General features: G+C 34.9%; 1 protein-coding gene across 1 annotated transcript in view; it reads right to left on the bottom strand.

Annotated features, from left to right (window-relative positions):
* Nucleotides 1–26,380, bottom strand: part of LOC107068709 (uncharacterized) — a 288,047-nt gene that overhangs the window by 75,329 nt on the left and 186,338 nt on the right. The window contains exon 5 of the mRNA XM_015325410.2: nucleotides 14,800–14,859. Within this exon, the coding sequence (XP_015180896.1) occupies nucleotides 14,800–14,859 (60 nt within the window). The remainder of the gene's footprint in view (nucleotides 1–14,799; nucleotides 14,860–26,380) is intronic.

Here is a 26,380-nt window from a genome sequence, read left to right as displayed (position 1 = left end):
AATGAAAAAAAAGAAAAAAATGAAAAAAAAATGAAAAAAGAAGGAAAAAAAAATCAGTACGATAAATAAATCACTTTTTGATCGCGGTTTTACGAGCTTTGTCGACCATTCAACCGTTGCTAAATGTTGACGCAAAAATATGGGAATATTCGAGTGTAAAATAGAAAAATAAATGAGAGAATGAAAAAAAAAAGAATAAAGTACACGCGAATAGTCGACAACTATTTGATAAGAGGTTTGACGTTCGTGGTGAACCTCGGTCATCTATACACTACACTACACACACACACACACACACACACACACACACACACACACATATATATATATATATATATAAATCTATATATAAATAGGTATAGGTAAAATATACACACACTTATGGATGTACCACGTTTCGTTTGAGGATGACAAGGACGCGACACATTTAGTTGAGAACACATTACTGTAGAATGTGGCAGCTGCTACGTGTAAGCGTTACAGTTCACTTTTCCTTGACGCATTTACGAGAAAGAGAGAAAGAGAGGTCAAAAACGCGTACAAAATTGTAAACAGCTGCGCCACCGATACGCATACGTTCTACCATCCTTCCTTCCTTCTTTCTTTCTCTCTTTCTCTCTCGTTCTTTTCCACTTTCATTCACTCATTCTTTCTCTTTCTACTTTTTCCCTTTTAGCGTTCGTAAGCATGACTACTTCTCTCAGAGGCGCATCTGGATAGCAGCAGCATGGTGCAGTAAGCACCACCCATAGTTGTCCCTTCTCGTAATCACGCACCAACGCCGATGACGATGATCTCTTCTGGTCGATGAACAAGAAAATGAAAGGTCGTTTCTCAACGAGTTATAACGCTACAATCTTGTTGACGATGGTGGTTCCACGTGTACGTATATGTCATTTATGTATTCAATGTTAGCAAGAAATGGGAATTATATACGAAAGTGCTGGACAAGAGAACAAGAGAGAATGTGAATGTGAATGTGAATGAGAATGAGAATGAGAATGAGAATATGAGAGAGATGGAGAGAGAAGCACGTCGAGAAATCTAAGCCGAGCTTTAGACCGTCCAACACCGAGGAAGAGACACGAGATTTAATCTATCCGGAAGCGAGAGAGAAAAGGGACTCCTGGCATCGGCTGAAATTCCACGAAATTAAGCGGCCTCGTCTCCTCTTCCTGAGAAATTTCTACAATCTCGTTCGTCTTAAACGAGAATCTCTCTCTCTCTCTCTCTCTCTCTCTATTTCTCTCTCGGATTAGCCGACAGCTTGACAGCACTGAGATTTTCTGAAACTACCCTAAACTCCTTCTCCCCCACCCTACGAACAATTTTCTGACCGATTCCTATGATGTTATCTATTAACAACTTTAGCGTGCTTGGATTTATGATAGTTTCAGAACAAGCTATTAACCTTCGTTCGAAAAGAGAAGAGAGAGGGTATCCTACTCGTCGAATATTAAAATATAAAGATATAAAGAGAAAAGGGGAAAAAGGGATGAGCGAATGAAAGAGGAGAGGGGGTGTAAATTTTATCAACGGTTACGCTTTCGTTCCGCTTCCTACGAACTTAATCGTTCGTAAAACGTCACCATCGAACCGGCAAAATACAACGAAACGTCGACAAAATGGTCGCCATTTTGGTCGGTTAAATTCGAATCTAATTAATCGTAATCCGGCGAGCTAAAGCAAAATTATTAGAACGCGAAACATATTTCATTCTATGTCTTTCTCACTCACTCTCTCTTTCTCTCCAACTATCTATCTATCTATCTCTGTTCGCATCGCAGGTAGACGTATTTTAATTTCCGCTTTTAACGCACACCACTCCCACCCTTCTACCCTTCTACCACGACTGGGATATTTTTAAATACGATTGGAAGAATCGATTAGGAATTACTTTCGATCGATTAATTTTCAATCTTCACGCTTTCGTCGTAGTCGTCTATCGACGAAATCTCGCGATTTTGGTGACGCGGAACTCGTACGAATCTCCAACGATGATCCTTCCTCTCCTCCTCCCACTTTCCACCTTCTCCTCCTCCTTCACCATTTAAGCTAGCTAGCTAGAGAGCTTGCTTGCTACCAGCTAGCTCCTTCTAGCACAATCTTTCGGTTGGTGAAACCACCCGAGTACTTGGACTATTCTCAATGCCTTTAACTCATCCTCCTTTAAGGAATCTTCTTCCTGTTTTCCCTTCTTACCCTTCTCGACGCCTCGACCATCCTACTACCTTCTCCCTTTTCTCCATTGGAAGATATCCCGACCGATCGTCTTTGCTACTTGTAGGAGTGTAAGAGAAAAAGGAGTAACTTGAAGAGAGTGTAAGAGAGAGATAGAGAAAGAGATAGATAGATAGAGAGAGAGAGATAGACGTGAAAGCTACGTAGGTACTTCGAATTCGATCTGTGGTCTAAGCCCTTAATACCTGCTTATTCGTTCGCCTGGAAGAGGATCTCGGAGAGGTATCTAAACTTTCCGAATGTTCCCTACCAAGAGAACTAAACGGCGAACGATTTCGTTGCCGCGAGTCGACGGAAATAGTACTTCCTTTAATCGGCTGACTAAGACGTGCCAATCATAGTTTGGCTCCAAGGACCTCAAACTGCAGATAGAGACGGAGAAAAAAAAGAAAGAAGAAAAGAAAGGGAGAATGAACAACCAAGGGGGTAAAGTTCTTACTATTCGAACACATCGAAGTAAGGGAAAGTAAGAAAGAAAATAGACAAAAATAAAAGTACGATCTTTCCTTTAGATAACAAAATTCGATAGAATCCAAATGTACGGAAGATAGCAAACCTTCGATTTACCTCAAAGATTGTCAAGATATCAATTTTTTCTAATCTCTTTTTTTTTAATCCAATTGTGTCGATTTAACTCGCATTTCTATTAAATTTTTTCCTTTTTTTTTTCTTTATTTATCCGAGTTTGTGAAATATCGTGTGTATTTCAACGTGTAAAATTTTCTTCTTTTTTGTCTCTGTTTTTCTCTCACTTTTTCTCGATCAGTAGTTTCCTAGCGTTCGATTCGTATGCGAGACACATAGTACTTTTCATTTTTGTTTATAAACCGAATAACCTTCGCGTGTTCCCTTATTCCTATACGTTCTTAGCTTTTACTTTGTATGCTATCTTTGTATTTACCAAGTATATGTCTACTACGCTACTATTTTCCTATATACCTAGTACTTTACTATTTGAAATTCTTCACGTTCGACTGCGACGTATGGGTGGTGATGGGTGTAGGAAACTTGCGTTGTCGTACCAGAACCCATACAAACGTATGAGAGGAGTAGTAACTCTGTAGTAGTAGTAGAAGGGCAAAAAAAAAGTCATACTACAACCGATATATTCGACAATGATCAACGTTGCCCATTCCTTTTTCATATACTTTTTCTGTTTGCTTTTCTTTCTATTTTTCTTTTTATTTTCTTCTCTCTCTCTCTCTCTCTCTCTCTCTTTCTCTCTCTCACTCTCCTATTTGGTCTTTTCTTTTTACTTGTTTTTTTTTTTATTTTTTTGTTTGTTCAACTCTCCCCCACAAAGGACATGAACGCGGGTGGTGATGGTGTTGGTCGTAGAAAAGCATAACACACCACAACGTACCGCATCGTACCGTACCGTACCGCACCGTACCGCGATCGGAACAATTTCAAACGCGCGTTTCTCTTGCCCTCCTGAACCGTGCGCCGTAGGGCAACAGTCGAGCCAGTCGAAAAGCATCATCAGCCTCCCTCTCTCTCTCTACCTTCATTTTTTTTCCTTTCCTCTTTTTGCAAGCCCCTTTTTCGTGGCTAAAAAAACACAAGCTTTCTCTCATAGCAACGATTCAACCACAAAAAATAGGACCAATCCTTTGTATTCGTTGCGTCAACTGCTTCACTTCCGGTACTCTTCGCTACTACGAGAAACGGCACCCTCCTACCTACATTTTTATCCTTTTTTCGCACGAGTAAAATTCGAAGAAAGAGATCGAAACGTAGAAAGTAAAAAAAGAAAAACTACAAATAAAAAAAAAGAGAGATGACGACACACACACGCACGCACACATACACAATGAGAAAGACAAAAAGCAAAAATGTTAACATCTTTTTTTACCTATCAGCAATATTTTCATCTCGATTTACTTTTAAATACGAAACGAAGAAAAAAAAGAAAAGAAAAAAAATCATCATCGATAAAGACGAAAGAAATTATTATTGGTTAGTTTCAAAGTACTTGAAATGGTATTGAATATTATGGGTAGTGGTGGGTGTTCGATAGATATTTTAAAAAGGGTCTTGTAAAAAAGGGGAGTGGGTATGCATTGACGACTTTACCAAAGACGTGTTTTGCGAAATAAAAGCGTATCTCAGCTTTACCTACATAATCGAACATTTAGTATTTTTTTAAATATACACACACACATATATACATACATTGTATTTGTATATATGACGATTGGTTTTTTCTTTTTGTCAAATATCGAAAGTACTTCCCGCACGAATAGAATAACCCCTTTGACGTTTAACCGGACGCTTTTATCGATCGGAGAATTTATTTCTTCTCCTATCTACCACCGAACTCACTAGTCTCCCCCTTTTCCCAACCCTCACCCCTCTTTGAACATGACGTTGTATTTCTCTCTTTCTCTCTTTCTCGTCTGTCTCTGGGCTGCTATTCTTCCTCCTCCTCTTCCTCCACCACCACCACCACCACCACCTCCACCTTCATCTCCTCCTCCTCCTCCTCTTTATACTCATCCTCCATCAGCCACACAACCACCGATCTCGGCTCTTTATCCCGAATCACCCACCCAAAGCAGTCTCTCTCGTTCCCGTTTTGTTTCCCTCCTATTCGTTCTCTCTCTCATTCCCTTCCCCTTCCCTTCTACCATACTATCTCTTTTCCTTTCTCTTTCTCTCTTTCCTTCTATCTATCTCTTTCTATCTTACTCTCTCGGTAGATAGGTGAGATTAAGCGGTCTGCAATGCAATGCGCGCCAGTGCTTATCAGGAGATTGCATTTTAGCATAATAGGTAGGAGCCGGGGCATTGTAGCCATTTTGAAGGACATGCGTCGCGAGCATGATGTGTGTCGAGCATTTATCATAGTTGGGCTACTCTCGTTTACTCTCCCTTTCTTTTTGTTTTTTATTTTGCGTCTCTTTCTCTTGCTAGTTTTTTTTTCGTCCTACCATCGTGCTTTCGTACCACTATTTTTCTAATTTTTTTTGTTATCTGTACTCATTTCGTATACGTTTAATATCTCGTTCTTATCTTCTCCTTTCTCTCTCTCTCTATTTTTTGTTTGTCTTTTTCTATTTTTGTGTTATACGCACGGGATGTATCATCTTCCCAGAACGTATAGCGGCGCGCGCGGTGCATTCACAACTGTAAGTTAACGTAGAGGGATTTTGTTGGGTTTTAAACGTACTTGTTGGAAACAGTAATGTCTCATCGTTACGCCTAGTCTAACTAACAACTTGGATTAATATTTCTTCACTTTTTAAAACGTGTAGTTTTCCATTGGGAGTCGTCCTCGACGATTCACACGACCAGTTAGCTCTAGCTCTCTCTGCTATTATTACTTGGCAGCTTGACGAACTACGACCCGACAACCAAAGAGAAAGAAAAATAAAAAAAAGAAATTGTACGATAAGGAATAAAACAAAGCTAGATTACTATATTATAAAGGTCAGCTAAGAGAAAAAGTGTGTGTGAGAGGAGTTTTAAAATTTTTCTATTTCTCTCCGCGTACCTCGTATTTATCTTATACGAATGACTGGACCAATGAAACAACCAGTATATATAACTAGTTGGCAAAACGCGTTTACTACCCTACGTGTATATACGTCTATGTATGTATGTATGTACGTATACGTGTAATACGTATTTTCTACTTGGAAACGTGTACGAACTATTACGAACAATCCGAGAGAAACGTTTCCACCAAATGATTCCCCTTTTTCTAATGCGATACTTGCCAGTTCGAATAACCTTTCCCTCCCTGTGTTTTCTTCCAATCTACTTATTCCATTCCTAATCTTTCCTTGTATGAAACTCTTGAGAATTTGAAAATGATCTCGCGAAGATAAAAGCATATGTTATACGATAATGATTCAATTTTACGATATTTAGTTTAAACATCGTTGGTATTTTTTTTCTTTCTGAAAATACATATAAATTATAGTTTACTTTTAAGCAACATTTTTTTCTGTCTTCCTTGTTGTCTTTTTGAAAAAAAAGGGAAAGGAGAAGAAAATCAATTGAAAGAGATCGCCATAGAGAGCAGGTGCGATGGTACCGTTCGAATTTCGGTCGATCCAATATTGTATAACTCTAGGGAAACTCATGCCATATATAATCGTAGATCGGAGATTAAACGCAGTGCTCGACGCTTAACGGTGAGGCGATAACGAACGGTCCACGTTGCTCGTAACCGACCGTGCTGAAAATTGGATTTTTCCATCCACAAAATATGCAACGAACGCAAGAGGGAGCCAAGCCACACTCCCTTCTCCCACCCCCCATCCCCATTCTGTTTAAATATATCTAATTTTAAACTTTGAATCTACCTACTTTGATTTTAATAATAAAAAAATAGTTGAAACTGTCGGAGATTTTTCTTATTGCTCGATGTAAAAAAAAATTTATTACTGTATATATAAATGAATTTCGTGCTTTTTTTCTGACGAGTAAATTATTTAAGTTAACAACTTTTAAGAATTTTATTAAATTTTGTCGACGAGATCCCCCTCCCACCATGAAGAAATGAGTAAAAACGTATACGATTTTTGTTCTATTAAATTTTATGCAAAAATTTCATTGTATATACGAACTAATTGTTTTTCTTCTTTTCTTTGATATATTTTATAATATTCATATGATTTTGGTTTTTGATTAACTTGCTTTAGTTTTTATGTTTTTTTATTAGCGTTGATATATGTAATAATTACTATTACGTCGTGAAAGATTTTGGAAGAATAATTACAATTGAAATCGATCCTACGGGATCGACAATCCCATCCTCGTATTCCCATTTGAACGATAATAACGGGATAAATGAGAAAAGGGGATGATCTAGATAACGTTTGGATGGATCGCTACTGAGAATGGTTGTCCAGCGTTCATACGGCTTCGATTTACTGACAATTAACGTATTTACGTCCCTCGTTTGGGAAATCGATCGAAACTGACGTTCATTTCCCTCCCTTTTTCCTCCCACCCATCTCTCTTTCTCTCTCTTTCTTTCTTTTTTTCTTTCTTTCTATCATTGATTCTCCTTTCTATCGATTGGCAATCGGAATAAACTAAAGGTAGGTAACTTTTGACCATTCGAAATAAGGCAATATAATTTGGACAAAGATATATCCATTGACAAACGGGATTTACCGTAAATTATTCCACGTCGTTCGTCTGTCAGTATTGCAGTCTCTGGAAACGGATTTACAATGATTGACATTTACGATCATAAGCTGTCCAAACAGATGAATGGCTAACATTCGATCGACTCATACGAAGATCACTTACAAAGATATATTCTAATTTATTGCCAATTATCGTTAATCTCGAGATAGAAATTTTATTGATGATAATATACTAATTCGAACTCTATAACGCACGGATTTTATGGACAAAGTAAAATTGATTAACCTTTTCTATAAAGTCTTGTAATATTTGTATTTTTTATTATATTGCATTGCCAATAATTTCATTGTTGCCTTAATTACGAAATAAATTTTTATAGTATACGAATAATTATTGGATATTTATTTTAGAAATTAAAAAAAATAATATTTTTTATTAACAAAACTTTTCATAAAGGTTCGTTAAAACTTTTGACCGTTTTACTACTATTAAATTTATTTATACTTTGCTTATGTACTATATACATGGTTTATACGTGACTGTAAATTTGGCCAATTTTGTTTTTATTCTTTTTTTTTTGTTGTTGCTTCAGTTACTTTTTTTTTCCCATAATTGGTGTTTCCCCCTCCTTTCATCTACTCATCGAAATAATTTCGCGAGGCCAATTTATACGTCGTTTACTAGACTTGCATCTTTTCGTTCTCGATTCCTTTTGGCAATATCCATCGGTACTTTTATTTCATTCTTTTTTATTTTTATTTTTTTTATTTTATACCGATCGTTGTGGAACGATAATCACGATGTAAGCACGAGCGACACGCGAATTGTTTCGAAGTAAGGCTCAAGAAGGAAACGTCCCAGTTACACGCGATCGTCTTTCATCCTTGCCGTCATTTTTTTATTTCAACTCGGCAAACCGAAACACGCACGCGACAATGAAGAGATTCTATTACGCGTCCTTTTTCAAATAAACTAGTCATATGTTATATCTTTTATAACCCTTTAATGATCTCTTTGTGGGTTTTTTTTCACGGTACGATTTTGAGATACAAATTATTAATAACAATATAATTTTCATAATAACTTAAATATGCGTATAACACAATTGTTCTTATAGTAATGAATACTACTTAAGTAATAACTTTCATACGGTCTAATCTCTACCCGTTAACACTACTCAATTATATTACATTCATATCAGTAAGTAGTACTAAATAGTAACATTTACTACAAATATTCAATTAGTTACCATTCAATTAAAAAATTGTCGCGTGGGGATGGGTTATAAATGTTTGAATGAGTTTGAAAGTATACGGCAGGTCATTGACTTTTTTGAAGTTTCCAGACGATGTTTATTAGCGTCAAAAAGTTAATTCGTTTCGATAACGAGAACGAAAATTTTCGCACGTTTAACGTTGTTTAGCATCGTTGAAAGTGTAAAAAAATGTTTTTCTATCGAAAAAGATAAGAAAGAAAATGGAGATAGGAATGAAGTGTATTAAGAAAGCAACGTAAATCGAGAATAGTAGGAGACGGACTTAACGTACACCATACTACTGTTACTACTACTACTATAATAACAACAACAACCCTTTTGCTACGAAAAGATTACAGAACGGTATACTACGTGTCGTCCACAAACGGCAAACATTTGTCGAATCAATAGACGCTTCGATAACTCTTTAGAAAATGAAGCTTTCTAAAAGTGACTTATGGTTCAAGAGTTATTTTACAATTTACTACTAAAGTCAATTTATATCCATCCCTTCTTTTCATCCTTAACAACGTTTGGACAAATTTCCAAACGAGTATGTCGAAAAAAATTGTTGGACATTTTTTTTAAAAAAGAAAAGGGAAAAAAGGAGATGATGCTTCAGAGCAGCCATTAAAGTCTCGTGCGTGAGTTGTTCCAATACCGATATTCGTATTAAATTGACCGATATAATAGAGAACATTTTGATTTGCTTACGTAAATACGTGCTCCCCTATAATCTCGTTCGAAGATATAATGAATCGTAAATTTATTTTCAATTGGACTGTTATTTTACGCGTTAACAAGGAGAAAATTTGCATTTCTCTTCCTTACCTATGCGTAATTATCCATCATTTTTTTCTTATGACAAAATTGCAATGACTATTAGAAAATTAGAATTATTCGAAATTGTTAAATTTTCAATTCGATGAAAGAAACAAGTAAAATAAAAGAAGTACTTTTATGCATACTAACAAAAGATTAGTAGATTTTTCCCTTCCAGGAATTTGATCTCGAAAATCGTGAAAGGGTGGACTGGTCTGGCTATTATTTTGAAAAAGAAAAATCCTCGACAAACATTTTTCCCAGGGCGCTCACGTTGTCTATCTTGATACTAAGCGCAAATTAAATGCAAACAAAAATACGTAACAAACCCCCCGACGAGCTAACCATCAAGCGAATTCAAAGAACAGAAGACGAAAAGAGAAAGCTTAGAGAAAGGGAAAGAGTGAGAGAGGATGATAAAGAAGAGAATGGGATAAAAGAATGTCTCGAGATGAAAGATCCATGCCAAAGAAAAGGGGGTGTGAAGTGTGTAGTTCTGTCCTTTTTCGAAGGAAAAAAATGGGCACGTGGGAGTACCGGTCTGAAGTACCAAAAAAGGAAAACAAAACGAACGAGAGAACAAAAAAAGAAAAATATATGTAAAATAGAATATGTCTGTACTATGTATGTTTACTTGTATATGTATATTTGCATGTACACGTGTATGTGTTGTGTAAAGAATGAAAAGAGAAAGATAGACAATATAGCGTATAACACGCTATGGTCGTTCCGCATGAGTAACAAGAAAACGAGACGAGGAAGTAAAAGTAGAAGAAGAAGAAGAAGAAAAACGGAAGTTAATCGACGAAGCGAATCTCTTCATATCGACCACGAGGAAAGAAGAAGCGTAAGAAAGATAAAGAAAAACAGAGAGAGAGAGAGAGAGAGAGAGATACACTTTGTGTCGTATTTTAGAGTCCGTTGTTCCCTTTTACACGCTGAGGAGGATAAAATCGTTTGAGAAACGAGCGCCGTTGTGCGCTGCGAATTCCATTACCGTGCGTGCGTTTGAAGAATCGTCGAACGTTTCGCCGAGCAAAGTGCCGAGAGAAATAAGGATAGAAAGATAAAGAAAGACAGAGAGTGAGAGAGTGAGGAAGATAAAGAGCAAGAAGTAGGGATGAAACGATACGTCGTTGCAGTGCACGAATTTAAGAGAGAGAGAGAGAAAGAAAAAACAAGAGAGATAGATGGATAAATAGATAGATAGGAGTAGTGGTGGGAGGGAAGGAGGAAGGTGGTTAGAGGGAATGTATGAGTGTGGTAGTGGATAGGAGATGAAAGAGGAACTCGAGAATTCGCAGGTAAGAAAGAGTGAGTGAGTGAGTGAGTGAGTGAGATAGAGAGAAAGGTAGATAGATCGATGGATGGCAGAAAAATGTGCACCGAAATTTATATAACGAGGAATTCTATTATGCTAGACTCGCCCAGAGGGCGTGTGTATATGTATCGGAATATCGAACGGCGTGCTTCATCGACCGAGATAAGATCCGTTTACGTTCCCGTTCCCCTCTCTTTTCCTTCCATTTTCCTATCTCCTTCTCTGTCTCTGCCTATGTGTATCTCTCTTTCTCTCTTTTTCTCTTTCAAGTTTATTCTCTCTATGTTCTCTCGCGCATGAATCACGATACTGTAGGTAATTCAACGGAAAAGCAATTTTTCGTTAAGCCTCGGTCGAACGCGGCCCTTTTTTCTTCTACGAAAAAAGAGAAAGAGAGAGAATAGGGAATAGATAGCAAAAGAAACAGAAAGAGAAAAAGAGAAGGCAAGTCTTATCGCTAGGCGAAATGCACCGGACTCTCGTTGAGATAATGGAAAGGATGAAGGGAGAGAGGGGGTGGGGTTGAAGTGGGAACAGGGAAGGATAATGCAAAACAACGGGATTATCCTCGAGTAACGTCGCGTTGCACGGAAGCGAATGTTTCCTAGAGGACGAACGTATTTGGTAGGTGGTAGAAGATAGTTTTTAAGACCAGAGAAAAAAAGAGAGAGAGAGAGAGAATGAAAGAGAGCTAACAACGAGAGAAAATTTGCATGAATGAAAGAATAGTTTTGATGATTAACATGATTACAGGCAACGTCGTTAATTCTTTATATTCGTTTGCGGAATAATATTCATTTAAAGCAAAAAAGCATTCGTTGAAATAAATTTATCTTCTGTAAAAAATAAAAAAATCTAAAGTGGTTATAAAAAGAAAAAAAGGAAAAAGAATGATGTATAAATGTTTATCGTGAATAGTTTTTTTAGGGGGAAATGATGAAACGGATACGATACTATTTATTTTAAGGGTTTGAAAAATATGAAAGTCGTAGTAAAGTAAAGTGTTTATCAAGGTCGTTTGCTCAAAGTGATTCAAGAGGAAAGGAAAAGAGAGAGAGAGAGAGAGAGAGAGAAAGAAAAAGAGAAATATTCTTTGAAGATTTTCTTATCTATCTCAAAGATTTGCCTTCTACGTTTCCATATTCGTTTTCAACCCCTTTTAGGATTACTCACACGCCATCGTACGTTCTCTTCTCGTCGTATAGACGCCGTTTCTGAAATAAACAACTAGATATCTTCGAAGTTGCGTAGAGAGTGAGAGAAGCACGTAAATTTTCTGAGACAACCCTTCTCCCCCTCCCCCCATCCTACCTCTTTACGTTTCTATCTTCGTCCTATGTCTTTTTCTCTTCCTTTTCTTATGTCTTTTTCTTCTTCTTATTCTATATACGGAAGCTACTATTTGTTTTTTTTTTCCAGATATCCGACGTGTTTATTCGCTTAGATTTACTTTGGCATCGTTGAATTTCTTAGGAATATTTTCGATCCACAAAATTACATCGTTATTTGTATAAATCAATTTTATAAATATGTACAATAATAGTAGGCAAAGAAAAAAAGAAAATATACGTGCATATATATATATATTCTTTTTTTATCCAAGCGAATAATACCTAACCAAATTGATATAATTTAATAGGTTCTAAGAGATAAAAAGAGTAAAAATAAATCTATCAATGACGTATACAAAAATTTAAAAATTAATATATTACGAAATGAAGGAAAAAGTTATTAACGACAAATGTATTTTAATATTTGTTGAAAATCGTAAAAAATCTTAAAAAATCATCTGGATACATAAACGCAACGATATATTATTATAAGACACTAAAAAAGTGTTAATTATTATATTACTTGTTATCTTTTAAATGAACCGAGAACGAGGGTAATAACTTTACTATAAAACAAAAAAGTATTCGTAAGTAATTCACGTGTATCATATCTACGAACCATAAATCAATGCTACACAAAAAAAATACATACGTATCTATATAAGGATAATCTCGTGAATCGCTAGGTTCGATTATAACGAAGAAACTTCCGCGTTCCTAACCCCGTGTTACAAGTTTCCGCGAGATTTCATAGCTCGGCAAGGTAACTTTACTACTACCGGCGAAGAAATTCTTTGAGAAATTACGCACAGCTTCAAGTATTTCCTTGCAATCTATGGGATGATATATATTCTTCGTCACGTCATAGTTTTTTTCAACAAAGAAAATCCTAAGTTAATTATTATATATTTCTTTCTATACCTTTTTCTTTCTTTTTTTTTTGTCTATTATGAAAGTAATTTTAGTTAGTTGAGTTTACCTAAATCGAACTTCGCTCTAAACCTGAAAATCAATTTTACGTTTAACAACAGACACATCAAATGTAATTAAAAAACGTCAAGTGTAGTTTAGTTTTTCTCATCGTATCAGAAATAAAAAATCATAGACAAAAATTTTCATCATAATTTGCTTTTTTTTATTACTATAAGAGTATAATAATACGATACACGGGAGAATAAAATTGTGTGCCAGTTTACAAGTAGGATATGTTAAGTGAACGCCAACGTTAAAATTACTTTTCGAAATTTCAATTTGAAAGATGCACGCATTGCGATTGGATCGTCCAACTGAATATGGTATGGAGGAAAAAAATAAAGGAATTTGGTGAATGTTAAAAATGGTCACATAACGCATACCAATCATTTATCAAATATTGATCATCCGTGATTTTTTAAATCGTCTTGAATTTTAAATATGATAAAAAAAGAAAAATCATTTATTATTTGCCATTAAAAATAAAACGAAATTACTTTCAGCAAAAGTTAAAATATTAATATTATTATTATTATTATTTATTATATATATATATTATTTCTATTGCTAATTAATAATTTTTTTTGTAGATACGATAGAACGTTATTTAATATTGAATGTATACAAGAAATTTTGGTCACGATCGCGAGCTAAAATACAACTAATTACAAGCTATCGCGCACATAATCAGATTACGTGGCGAACGCGTCATGGATTATACTTCAACGCTACCGATCGTGAACGAAACGTACGAACGAATGAACGAACGAACGAACAAACGACAATGGTTGGATGAGAGAGAGAGAGAGAGAAAGAAGGAAGGGAGGAAGAGATGGTAGGGGTAGGGGTAGGAGGAGACAGCAGGGGGTGAGAGTGGAGGTGGGTTGATGGAGAGGTCGGTGGATGTGCAGACTGAAAATTTTGCGATTGTCATCGACCATATTGGGCTCGCTTCAGAACTCTTTTATGCCATTGAACTCCCGTGAAAGTGCGAAATGATTGAGTTTCAAATCACCCCCTTCTTTCCAGAGGAAAAAAGAAAAAAAAAAGAAAGAAAAAAGAAGAAGAAAGAAGAAAGAAGAAGAAAGAATTAAAGAAGAAAAAGTAAAAAGAAAACATTGTCGTTTAAGTAAACTTATAGATGAACATTAATTAAAGGGTTAAATACACATCACAGTTACTTCGATTAATATCTTAAATCGAAAGATGGTTTTTTCGTTAATTTTTCAAGGTATCGTTAAAGATAGATCGATCTCATTAGATACGCGATTACTCAATGGTAAAAACCCGAACCTAGCCAAAAAAAAGACGTTTGTTGAATTATCTCTTCGGGGAAAAAGAGGGGTACGAAAGGTTGAAGAAGGAGAAAAGCTATTGTACAAATCGTTGGAAACAATAATCAAACGGTTTACCGAAACGTTTGTTAATGTGAGACTTTTAATAGATAAACCCTATCTCTTTTTTTTATCTCTCTTCCTTCCTCTATCTTTCTCTCTTTAACTACGAAATGGACTCCAACCTGATTGTGTGGCTATCGATCGTATGCGACTCCAGGAGGATTTGGGTCAGAATTTGGAAAAACAGCTGCGCTAGTGACTCTAGAGAATCCAATGGTGTTTCCCGATCGCGAAGACGAAAGAGCCACGTAGGCTAATATTTTCTACGTATAGGCGTACAATATATATATACTGTGTCTAGAACGCGATGTTCACAGACCTTTGGATCGTATATTAACAAGAATCGATACTTACCTTGGTGCATGCTAGTCCGAGCCACGTATGCAGACCCAGTTTTACCACTGCTCGCTCGATCTAAACAACAAAAACATAACAAATTACAAACTTTTCTACAAATTTCATATATGATTCCCAACATTATCATAATAATAATAATAATAATAATAATAATATTATTATATATTATTATTATTATTATTATTATTATTATTATTATTATTATTATTTATTAACTTTTTTTATATGTGTAATTATAATATCAAAGTTATCTTTTTATTTTTATCCAATTTTCACGTGGAAGAATTATTAGATATCGTTTTAGGGGAGGGGGCGGGGATTTATTGTTCACGACACGTCCTCGTTGTGTTTAACTTCGACCAGTTGCGTGTACTTTATGCGTTTAAAATGATAAATCTTTGATATAATGCTATCGAACGATTAAAACGTCTATTTCGCATGCATGTAAATCTAAAATAAACGAGATACGGTATAATAATCTCGAAGATTGAAAAGCCCTAGGAAATATTTATAATAATAATAATAAAATACAATAAAAGGGGAAGAAAGGAAGAAAAAAAGGACATAGAAAGAATTAACGGCTTTCGGTAACATCGTAAAGTATGCGATAATCTCTCTCTCTCTCTCTTCTCTTTCTTTTTTACACTCTTTCTCCTTACCACGTGTATATAAATTATCCTCGAGAGAAAGTATGTAATGTATGTTTTACATTAAAATCGTATTCAATGCTTCCATGAATTAAATCCACCCCTTTGCCTTACCCGTCATCGACCCTACCGTTTCTCGACACGCATCTAACGCATACTTATATATATAATATACTAATACGTACATACGTACGTAAAAACATCAATGCAAATACCCGTTTTCTTAGAAAATTTAACAAGCACACTTTAGATTATTTTTACGTCCCCATTTCCGTAAGACTTTAATACCTGTTGTGTAAGTATAATAACACGTATATGTATATATGAGCGTATGTATATATATTTAGCGGGAATTCAAAACAGTTTAATAAAAAATAAAAAAAACGTTTAATAATAAACGTTAGGTTATTAAAAACGTGAACTAATGAACTAATTATAATCTTTATGTTTTCCATTTGTTTCATAAAACATATTCTTATAGAAAAAAATACGAATGAAATATACAAATTAATATATAAAAAATTTCAGAAAATGAATTCTCACTATTAGATATTTTTCCTATTTGTTTTAAAATTACATAGATATAAAAAGTATATTCGAATAAAAAAAAGCACATACACACAAATCAAAGCAAAAGAATGCACACATTTAAATATTTCATTTGTTTCAATATATCATAATACAAAAAAAAAAACAACATAAAAAACAAAACAAAAAACAGAATAAAATACAAGAAAAAATATTTAAACCTTATCGTAGATCATTATATCCCAAATAATAATCCGTTTAATCGTTGTCTCTTCCTATTAAGTTGTTCTTTTTTTTCTAATTATCACCAGAAATATAATTAAACGTAAAAATCACAATATCCACAACAGGATACGACACATGAAAAAAAAAAACGAAAAAGTTTATAGTACTCATAGAATTGTGTGCGTTTAACACTAGATAGAAGAGATCACAACAACGGTTAGGGAGGCCACGTATGTATAGCCAGCCGGTTGACTTCTGAAGTCTCGACTGCATCGTCGGACACACGAGCATGGACGTGAACGCGCGCGCACATTGTTACCCCGCCAGCAACGTCCTGTCAAACTTCCACACACGAGCCACTGTGAGGGGGAAGGGGGGGGTTGCAAGGGTTGCTGCAACGCGCGTACGTTCGAACAAACATGCATACTACGTAATACGTCTGCATATATGTGTATATATATATATATATATATATATATATATATATATATATATATATATATATATATATATACACCTACATATATTATAAACACGTACGCAGCAGACAGGTACGTACGTACGTATACACACACACACATACATGGAGGTTTCTGTATAGCTGTTTGGTGCTGGCCGAACGATCCCGACTTGGAAATTGTAAGGCGATAATAACGCGCTTTAGCGTTCGATCAATCGGATTAACCAACATATACCAACCAACCCGATGTGGGGTGGCTATTATTACGTAGGGCTTGTTCCTACCTTCAAATGTTGTCACGCTTCGTTTTAAGGGTAAGGTATTTTCCGTCCTAGTATCCTCCTTCCTATCCCATTGACTTTCGATTTCTCACTCGAGAACGTGTGTGTTATCCGGATCGTATAGATAGATAAAGATGGAAAATAAAAAATTCGAGATAAAACAATATTTCGTTTGCAGTAATTACTATTACTTAAGGTAAAAAAATTTAGGGTAAGAAAAAAAATTCAAAATAATTTAGGAAAAGAAAGTTCGTGCGTTTATTTTATTATAAATTGTGTTCTAAATTGTATAATGTTGGATAGTTATTTTTTTTTTTAAATTTATTTTTGACATATAAATTTAAAACTTTTGGTACACCTTAATTATTTTAATTCGAATTATTTTATTTTAAATTATTATTGAATCTCATAGTTCATGATTGTTACAAAGTAAGGATTAGATTGGAATGGTATTTTCCTCACACATATTATATATCTTTATATATATTCTATATACACGAACACACACGTAGTCGAATTGATTCGGATGATAATCGTGCTTAGAATCCCACGTTTAACACGGAAGTCCTTTGATGTTACCAATAATCAGGATGATCATTGTAGCGCAATATTCAAGGACGATCAATGATTGATAATCCTGTGCTACGATATAGCGAATAACGGATCCTCTCATACTCGAGTTTTGCGTAGACGATCGTTTGCAGATATAAATAGGAACCGTATGCGTATGATTTCTCTGCATTGTTGAGACGAGAGTTATGGATTTCGAGATTCTTTTTTTTTTTTTAAGTGGTCATTGTGTCCAAAAAAAAATAGATTTAAAAATAAAAATATACATGTGTATGTAGTATGTAAATAATAAAAAAAAGTAAAATAAAATAAAATAAAATTGAAGAAAATGACAGGAATGATAGACCCGAAAAGCTGTTTTTCCACAAAAATTGCACATATTATATTTATATATATATATATATATGCGTATCACATATGTATACATATGTGTATACACCATATATAAAAAAATAGAGAGAAAGAAAGAGACACACAGTTTGGTGTCGATTCCACGCGTCGATTTTATTATTCACCGTGCAATCGAGTATGAGCGACGATATTAAACGTGCAACATGAATCGAAAGAGTAACGTGAGAAGGGAAATTTTTTCATCTTCCTATTACCCATTTCCTATTCCCGTTCTTCCTCACTATTACAATTCCCTTTTTTATCTATCCATTTTTCTTTTTATTGCCCTATATATACATCTCTCTTATTTCGTCTCTTACATCTTCAACAATAAAAATCGTGCGACACACGATCAAGGATAAAAAAAAATATAAATGTAAACACAACAAATATAAATTTCTTTGTTACGAAATTATTTTTCTGCAATTACAAAGATACTTCTCTATTATTTTTTTATATAAGCTATTATTTTTTTTTTTCTTTCTTATCTAACAATTCAAACACAATATATGACGAGGAGAACACAAAGAGAGAAAACAAACAAAAGAAATTAGAAAAAATTATACATACACATATGTATGTATGTATGTATATGTTTTTAAGATAACAAAATTCGTTTGCTTTTTATTCATTAGGACACACCTTATCATTATTTTAAGAGGGATGAGGATAGAAAGAATGAAAGAGAAAGAGAGAAAAAGGAAAAAAGAGAGAACAATCTTGACGACGAATCAAGGAAAACGAGTGCAGCGGGTTCGTCGACGTATTTCTTATCTGTGTCACGTAACGTGCGAGTTTCCTTCGTGTGATTACACGTCCAATACGTACACACACACACACACCCCATACACGGTTAGATATATACATGTACACATTACACGAATAGGTGTATTCGTTAACATTGACGATGAGGGAAATAGAATGAGAGAGAAAGAGAGACTAATGTAAGAGAAAGATAGTTGAGAGAAAGAGAGAGAGACCAGTCATCGTATTTAACGACTAACGTACACGCATGCACGTATATTAATCGGCAAGAATGGCGTTTTGGTGCGTGTAAACAGCTACCGATAGCATTAACGAAACTCACGTTGGAAAGCAAGCGTCGTTATCGTCATTATGCTCGCATTAGATACAGTACTTTATTCTCCCTCTTCGTTACGCACCCTACGCACGTACTCACTACTATCTACTATATATTATACCAATATACTTTCTCTCTCTTTCTATACGAGAGAAAGAGAAAGAGTGAGAGAGAGAGAGAGAGATATGTGTTCTCTGTTTTACTCAGTCTCTCATTCTATCGATCTAATGAAGTATCGCGACGCATATACAGAACATTTACACACACACACACATATATATATATATATTTATATAAATGCACACACACCGACCCACACACAGACATACAGATGAATACAAAAGTTAGACTCGATGCGTTATCGCACCACAGTCGCTTTATTTATTAAATACTTTTCGTCATTCTATTTGATTTTGTTTTCGAGCGTTGCCCGTCCAATAGATAGACGGACAGACGGATTAAATATCGCTCTAAACTCGATATAAAATGGCTGTGTGTGCCGGTGACAGCTTAATGAAAGCGTAATGAATATAACACGGTAAGGGCAGATAAAGAGAGATAGAGATAGAGAGAGAGAGAGAAAGTACGCAATGATGCTCTTCATAGACGGTAAATGATTATCGCCAATAACGGATATTAATAGTCTTTAAGCACCAACCGGGAATACGTTCGGGCGATAATTTCATTCGAGGTAGTTGGTAAATTAATTACTACGATGTCTCGCAACTATCTCTCTTTCTATCTCTATCTCTCTCTATCTCTCTGAGTATTATTAATTCGTTGTGTTTCACGACACGCGTTCGTATCAAGAGGAAAAACAAAACTATACCAAACTAGAGTAGAGAATTGAAAAGAGAAGAGAAGAGAAGGAGAGAGAGAGAGAGAGAGAGAGAGAGAGAGAGAGGTGAGGATAGTTTGGTGAGAAAATTGATGCGTACTCACTGTGAACGGTTGGTAAAATAAATCTAAAACTCGGTTTTGAACACGTTCAACACGTTTTAGAGCTTTGTACTTTTTACACACACTCGCGGCAATAACCACAAGTAAACGTGATACAGACGTACATGTGTGTGTTTGTATGTGTATTTACACGTTTTACCATGTGTGTGCATGTATCATCACGATTGCTTTACTCGTACGTCGACGTTGTGTTACTAACACCCAATTAAAACAAAGACATTTAACTTGACGAATACGAAAGACGTTTCTTTACTAACTTGCTACGACGACAAATGGATCGAGAAAATGGTGAGAAAGAAAATAAATAAATAAAGAATGAAAGATATATAGATAGTGAAGAAAAAACAGGACAAGTAAATGATATATCGTGGCAAAGTAAGCGAGTACCGATCATCATCATAATCATCATCCTTCCGTAACATTTTCTTTCGTAAAAAGCAATTAATTCGAAGACAAAGACAACCACCAATCCTATCTCGTGTAGAGTAAAATGGATCGTTGCAGTGTGCCTAGACGTCAGTGCAAGAAATCGCCACCTGAAAAGAGCAAAGCATAGCAAAGCAAAACAAAATAAAGCAGAGGAAAGGAGAACAGAGGAAGAGGCGTCAGGATAGTTATATGTTCAAGGAACACTACAGGGGAAGAAAGAAAAAGATAGAAAAATCATGAGAAGAGTGGGAGGATATTACTGGTGTGAGTTTGAAATAGAAGAAGAAGAAGAAGAAGAAGAAGAAGAAGAAGAAGAAGGAAAAAGAAGAAGAAGAGTGATGAAGAGTGGGGAAGAGAAGAGAAGAAGGAGGAGCAACAGAGGTGTGAGCTGGTGTTGGTGTTAGTGCTCGACAATAAGTGCATTCCCTGTACATCAGCGATGAGCACAATATGGCCGAGGAAAAGCCGATAATTAGACGATTTATCACTCGGTAGCTAGCGCCTCTCGTCCGACACAATTCGACTGAAAAGAATCGCGCTTCTCGCTACTACCGTTCTTCCTTTCTTTCTTTCTTTCTATCCTTCTTTCTATCCTTTTTTCTTTCTTTCTCTCGACCCTTCACTATCACTATCATCCCAACCCTTTCGCGCGTTTTTGCCTTCACTTCAAACCCTTATTTTCCTTTTTTCTTTCTTTCTTTCTTTCTGCATTTCTTTTTCGTGAGTGCACACGCAAAAGCTATGCACAAGGCACGTATCATTACCGATACACCTACTCGACTTTTACAAACCTACAAAACAGCAGAGACGCCCTCTCTCCTTTTTTTTTTCTTTTTCTCTTTCTCTCTGTTTCTCTCATTGCTATCACCGAGAACAACCCCTCAGCCTCGTTCCAGCTGTATCCGACGTTAATGTTCGACATTCGAGGATAAGGAATAGTAGCAAGGGAAAAGTATAGGGAACCAGACCCACCAGTTCGTAAAATGGAGGGTCGATGTATACATATATCTATATATCTATATATATAGATATATAGATATATATACGTGTCTGTTTATACCCCAATAGATTCGAATGCACGGCCAAGGATTGAAAGCAGACGTCACCCTTATAAGCGTAAACCACCACCATCATCATCGCCATCACTACCCACCATTTCCACCACCCTCTCTGTCCTTCTTTTTCTTCTTTTTTTTTCGTTTCTCTCTTTCCCTCAATCCTCTTCTTTCCTAAGTTACGTTGTCCTCGTTGTCGTCAGGGTTGCGAAGCATGCTTTTTTTTCAGGATACTCACTAATACTAGTCGTCGTCATTGCAAAAAAAGGAATCCTCGTGGAGAGAGATGGAAAATAAAGTTAGAGCGAGAGGAAGGTAGAAAATATGATGGTTGGTTTGAGGGTTGAATGGAAATAAAGAAAGGAAGAAAGAAAGAAAGAAAGAAAGAAAGAAAGAAAGAAAGAAAGAAAGAAAGGAAGGAAGGAAGGAAGGGTGTTTATGCGGTCGAGTGCTTCAGAAAAACGAAGAAAGATAGAGAGAAAGAAACAAAGAGAATGAGAGAGAGAGAGAAAGAGAGACAGAGGAAATGGATCAAGGCTGCTTTTTTTACTCGTTTACCATTCTTGCCCCTCTCCCCCCTTTCTACCCCAACTAAGATATCTTACGTGTAATTGCGTACAACGTCTCGCAGAAAGAACGAAGATAAGGGGGAAAGAAAAAAAATAAATAAAAATGTAAATGATAAAGAAGAAAAAGAGGATGTGAAGAAAGAAGGAAATAAGATCGTTAGCGAGAAAGACGATAACACACCTGGAGTCAGAGACATTTTTTTTTGTTTTTTTTTCTTTGCTAGGAAACAAGCGCACTCCTACTAATACTTAGGTGTCCAAAGGTGTGTCCCAAGGTATTCCAAAGTGATCGAGCGAGTCGATCGTTTTGTCCTGCCACGGTTTCCTTTTCGTTTGTCTTTTCGTTTCTTCTTCTTCTTCTTTTCTTCCTTCTTACTAACCAACCCCACCCACACCCTACTTCCCTCAACGCCGTTTTCCTTTGTTTTTTCTTCTTCGGTGAGAAACGGAACTGCTCGTCGTCGATCTTGCAACGATGAGACGTACTTTTTTTTGTTGAAGCATCGTTTCTCCAAAGGGGACACAATTGTCGTTCGTGTTTCGTAAAGAATTAGTCGAGATCTATCGAAGAAGAATTGATCTAATGTAAAAGAAAAACTAAAAAAAAAACAGAAGGATAGGATAGATATATAGATAAAGAGAGAGAGAGAGAGAGAGAGAGAGAGAGAGAAGGGAAATGAAAGAAAGAAATATAATGATTAATGAATCAAATGAATGATGATGGTTTTAATTACATCGATTATATTTTTTGATGATTGGATTTAAACTAAATAAAATGACGAAAGAAAATAAAAATATGAGTGTATGTCTGATTTGTTATTTTTTTCTATCTAGTTTGCAGCGTGCAACATAGGCCTTTTTCCAGACATTTATTTATAGGTTTCTTTTTTTTTTTTTAAATAAAAAGGTAATTTTAGGTACGATGCCTAATTAGTATGAAATTTGAATTCTTTCGCACGAACAATGATATTAATAATAACAATAATTATAACAATATCCTAACAATAACAAGCATCTATTTATTGAATCAGGATTTGTAATTTAACACCAATGCTTAACTTGAATTAATAATCGTTATCCTGTGTTAAAATAATAATTATTTTTAACTGAATAATCATAAATAGGAATCCTTGATTTAACAAGGCATTGATGAAGTAAATAACAGTAATAATCGTAATAATGACGGTAACCCTAGATGAGAGAGACATAATATAATGTGAAATGGAATGTAAAAAAAAAAAATAATTTTTTTTCTTAGTTCTCAAGTAACCCACAAAAATATTTGTTAGAAAAGAAGAAGACGACAGCCGTCAAGGCAAGACAAGCAGAAGCGAGGTAAATTTTTCTTCTTCCTAGAGCTCGAAAAAGGACATATGCCAGATATTCAAGGCCGAGTTACATGGCACCTGTCGATGATTTCAGGGATACCAGGCAAGCAATCAACCAACCAACCAACCCGGCTGTTCAGTAGACCGACTGGCTTTTTACTTGCCTGTCCTCCTTTTTGGCTGGACGTCGCGTGCACAGAATGCCACGCGTAAATCGTATTCTCTTTCTCTTTTCATTCCATTCAATTTTCTTTTTTTACCTTTCTATTTTCTCTTAGCTTTTTATTTTTGTACCTGCAAAACGACTTCGCCTCGTGGTACGAGAATCTCTCCCTCTCTTACGAAAACGAGAAGTTAATTGCGATGACACTCGTGTGTGTGTATATGTTTGTTTGTATATGTGTGTATGTGTGTGTGTGTATGCATTTATATTCCACTTTATTTCCGTACGACGATTATTTCGATCTTCCTTCGTGGTTTCCTTTGTCGTGACCGTCTATAGTCTTCTTTTGTGACTAAGAGAGTGCGAACCAAAGTGTATTATTATTGTCTGTATTTCATATGAAATTAAATATATTGTTTTATCGATTTGTCAATTCCTTAAATGCACGTTCATCTTGACCATACTTAAGTATTCTCATTTATCTTCCCTATCTACCTATACTTTTTTATAGTTTATAGTTTTTTATAGTTTTATAGTTGATCTATAAATAATTCTTTTTTATGTAAAAAAGTTATTTTACCAGAAGTAACAATAAGAGATTAATCCTTTGCACTCGAGGGCTCCGCTATGGAGACAATAAATAAAAAAAAAATAAAAAAAACTGAATTAAATTTAATTTAGTCTGCAACATATCAACTATAATATAACTTTTCTTTTAATACCCATTTATTTATATAATATGTGAATATGATTTTTTTATTGAAATTGTTTTAAAAGATATTGATAATATATGAAATGAAAAACAAAACTCTGAGTGCAAAGGATTAATATTAGAACTGTTAGTATATCTCACATAATAAACTACTTTTTGAATAACGAGTCCTTATACATAATTGATCTCATAAGTAATTTAAAAAAAGTGTCAAAAATAAAAATTTGGAATCAGGTAGATAAATAAATGTCACGCATCGTGTGTTTACATTTACAAGAATGAAATAAAAATTTGGTGACAATTTTTCTTGTTATTTTTATGATTATTATTAAATAGTGACAAAAAAAGAAAAGAAAAAAATGGAATTGCATTAGCTCGAGAAAATTGGACAAACGCACGACAAACAAGTAAAGAAAGGTAAGAAGGAAAGGGGAAGTTAATACGATTTGTGCTGAGGTGTGCGGACCAACCAACCAACCAACCAACCAACCAGCCAAACTCTCCCCCCTCCAACCCTGTCACAGGGTCCCGAGTGAGCAAACAATATCCACTATTATTTACAAATACAATAATCCCACCCCAAAAAAGGGGAACGTGCGAGAGCGTTCCTCTGATTTCTCGACACACAAAGAACAAAAAAAAAATACAATCGTCGTCCTGGGTCAACGTCCTGGATGGAGGAAGGAAAAAAGGATAACAGCAACAATAATAAAAAAAAAAAAAAATGAGTTAACGGTGTGGCCGCAAACGGGAGAGAACGAACATATCATTTCTATCTCACTTTATTGTTTTTTCTCTCTCTCTCTCTCTTTTTCCTGTAGGAGAGACAGATAAAGAGAAAAAAACATTTTTCTTTTTGAGTTTATTGCATAAACCGCGTACTATATGTGTGTACACAAAATGTAATCAAAAAAAGGGAACAGTAAGAGTAAAAAATAAGTACGATAGCAAAAGGGGCACACAAAACCGCGAATAAAAATTCTTAATTAAAAATTGTGTGCAAATATTATACGCTAACGTCGTATGATGTTTCTTCATCCTCCCAATCGCATTAACACAATCGAATAAATTTTTGTTTTTGTTTTTTAAATTCTTACATTTAAAATAAAGATAATTAAATACGGAAAATAAATCAGTTCGTTGGTTTTTTTTTCTTGTTTTCTCCTACAAATACATATATATAAGAAAACACGTGATATACGTGTTAGGGTTTATTCGATGGAATTTTATAAATGGTAAAAAAAAAAGAAAAAAAGAAGAAAAAAAACTAGGCTACGAATGACACGTCCAAAGTAGGGCATCCGATGAAAATTATGTTATCATTTTATTTACCTTATTGTGCTTTATAGAAACGATAGCGTTAATTACTTTCAACTATCTATAGTTATAGGAAGAATGGGGGAATGATGTTTTATGAAAGAGAGAGAGAGAAAGATAAAGATAAGCCTTGATCGTCAACAAGAACGAGGATGACAACAGGGAAGAGAACACGTAGAATACGACCGACACAAAACCATCGATCGCGATCAACGGCCGCAGGGAAGATTACGAGAGATTCGATTACGGTGCGCCGCAAGAGGTCAATCATCGTTTCACCGTACATGACCATCACGGACACCAAGAATGCGCGTGCGTGTACGTACATATGTACCCTCACGAAAATCGATCCTCTTCGGCCAATGAGCAAGAATTTTTATTTTTTTATTTTCATTTTTTTTTTCTTTAACACATTGCAGATGGATGACGACGAGATATCTTGTTCCTTCGTATGGATCAATTTTTATTTTGAAATTAATGTAAGTATATTTAACAAAATACAAAAAAAAGAAAATTAAAACGAGAAATCACATAATTTGTGATTAATTTTAAGTTTTGATTTTGATTTTTATTAATTAATATTATTAATATAAAGTTTTCTTAATAATTCAAGAAAAAAGAAAAGAAATTATGTATATCTGTTATATCTCTTTAAATAAATATATATAAGTCATATATAGAGAAATTTTTAATTGAGATTTTAAATTACATTTTCATCTTTCAATATTTTGTATTAAAAATATATTTTAAGTGATATTTCATTTTTCATAATTAAAATTAAATAATTTTTACAATTGACTAATTACAAAAATCGTGTAAGTCTCATTTACAGCCCATAAAAATATATTGTTTTAATTAAATTC

Source organism: Polistes dominula, unplaced genomic scaffold, assembly GCF_049000335.1.
Source record: "Polistes dominula isolate Pdom_NZ unplaced genomic scaffold, Pdom_raw_medaka contig_73, whole genome shotgun sequence".
Classification (NCBI taxonomy): domain Eukaryota; kingdom Metazoa; phylum Arthropoda; class Insecta; order Hymenoptera; family Vespidae; genus Polistes; species Polistes dominula.
Note: the sequence above shows the minus strand (reverse complement) of the source record. Positions and strands in the feature narration are given on the sequence as shown.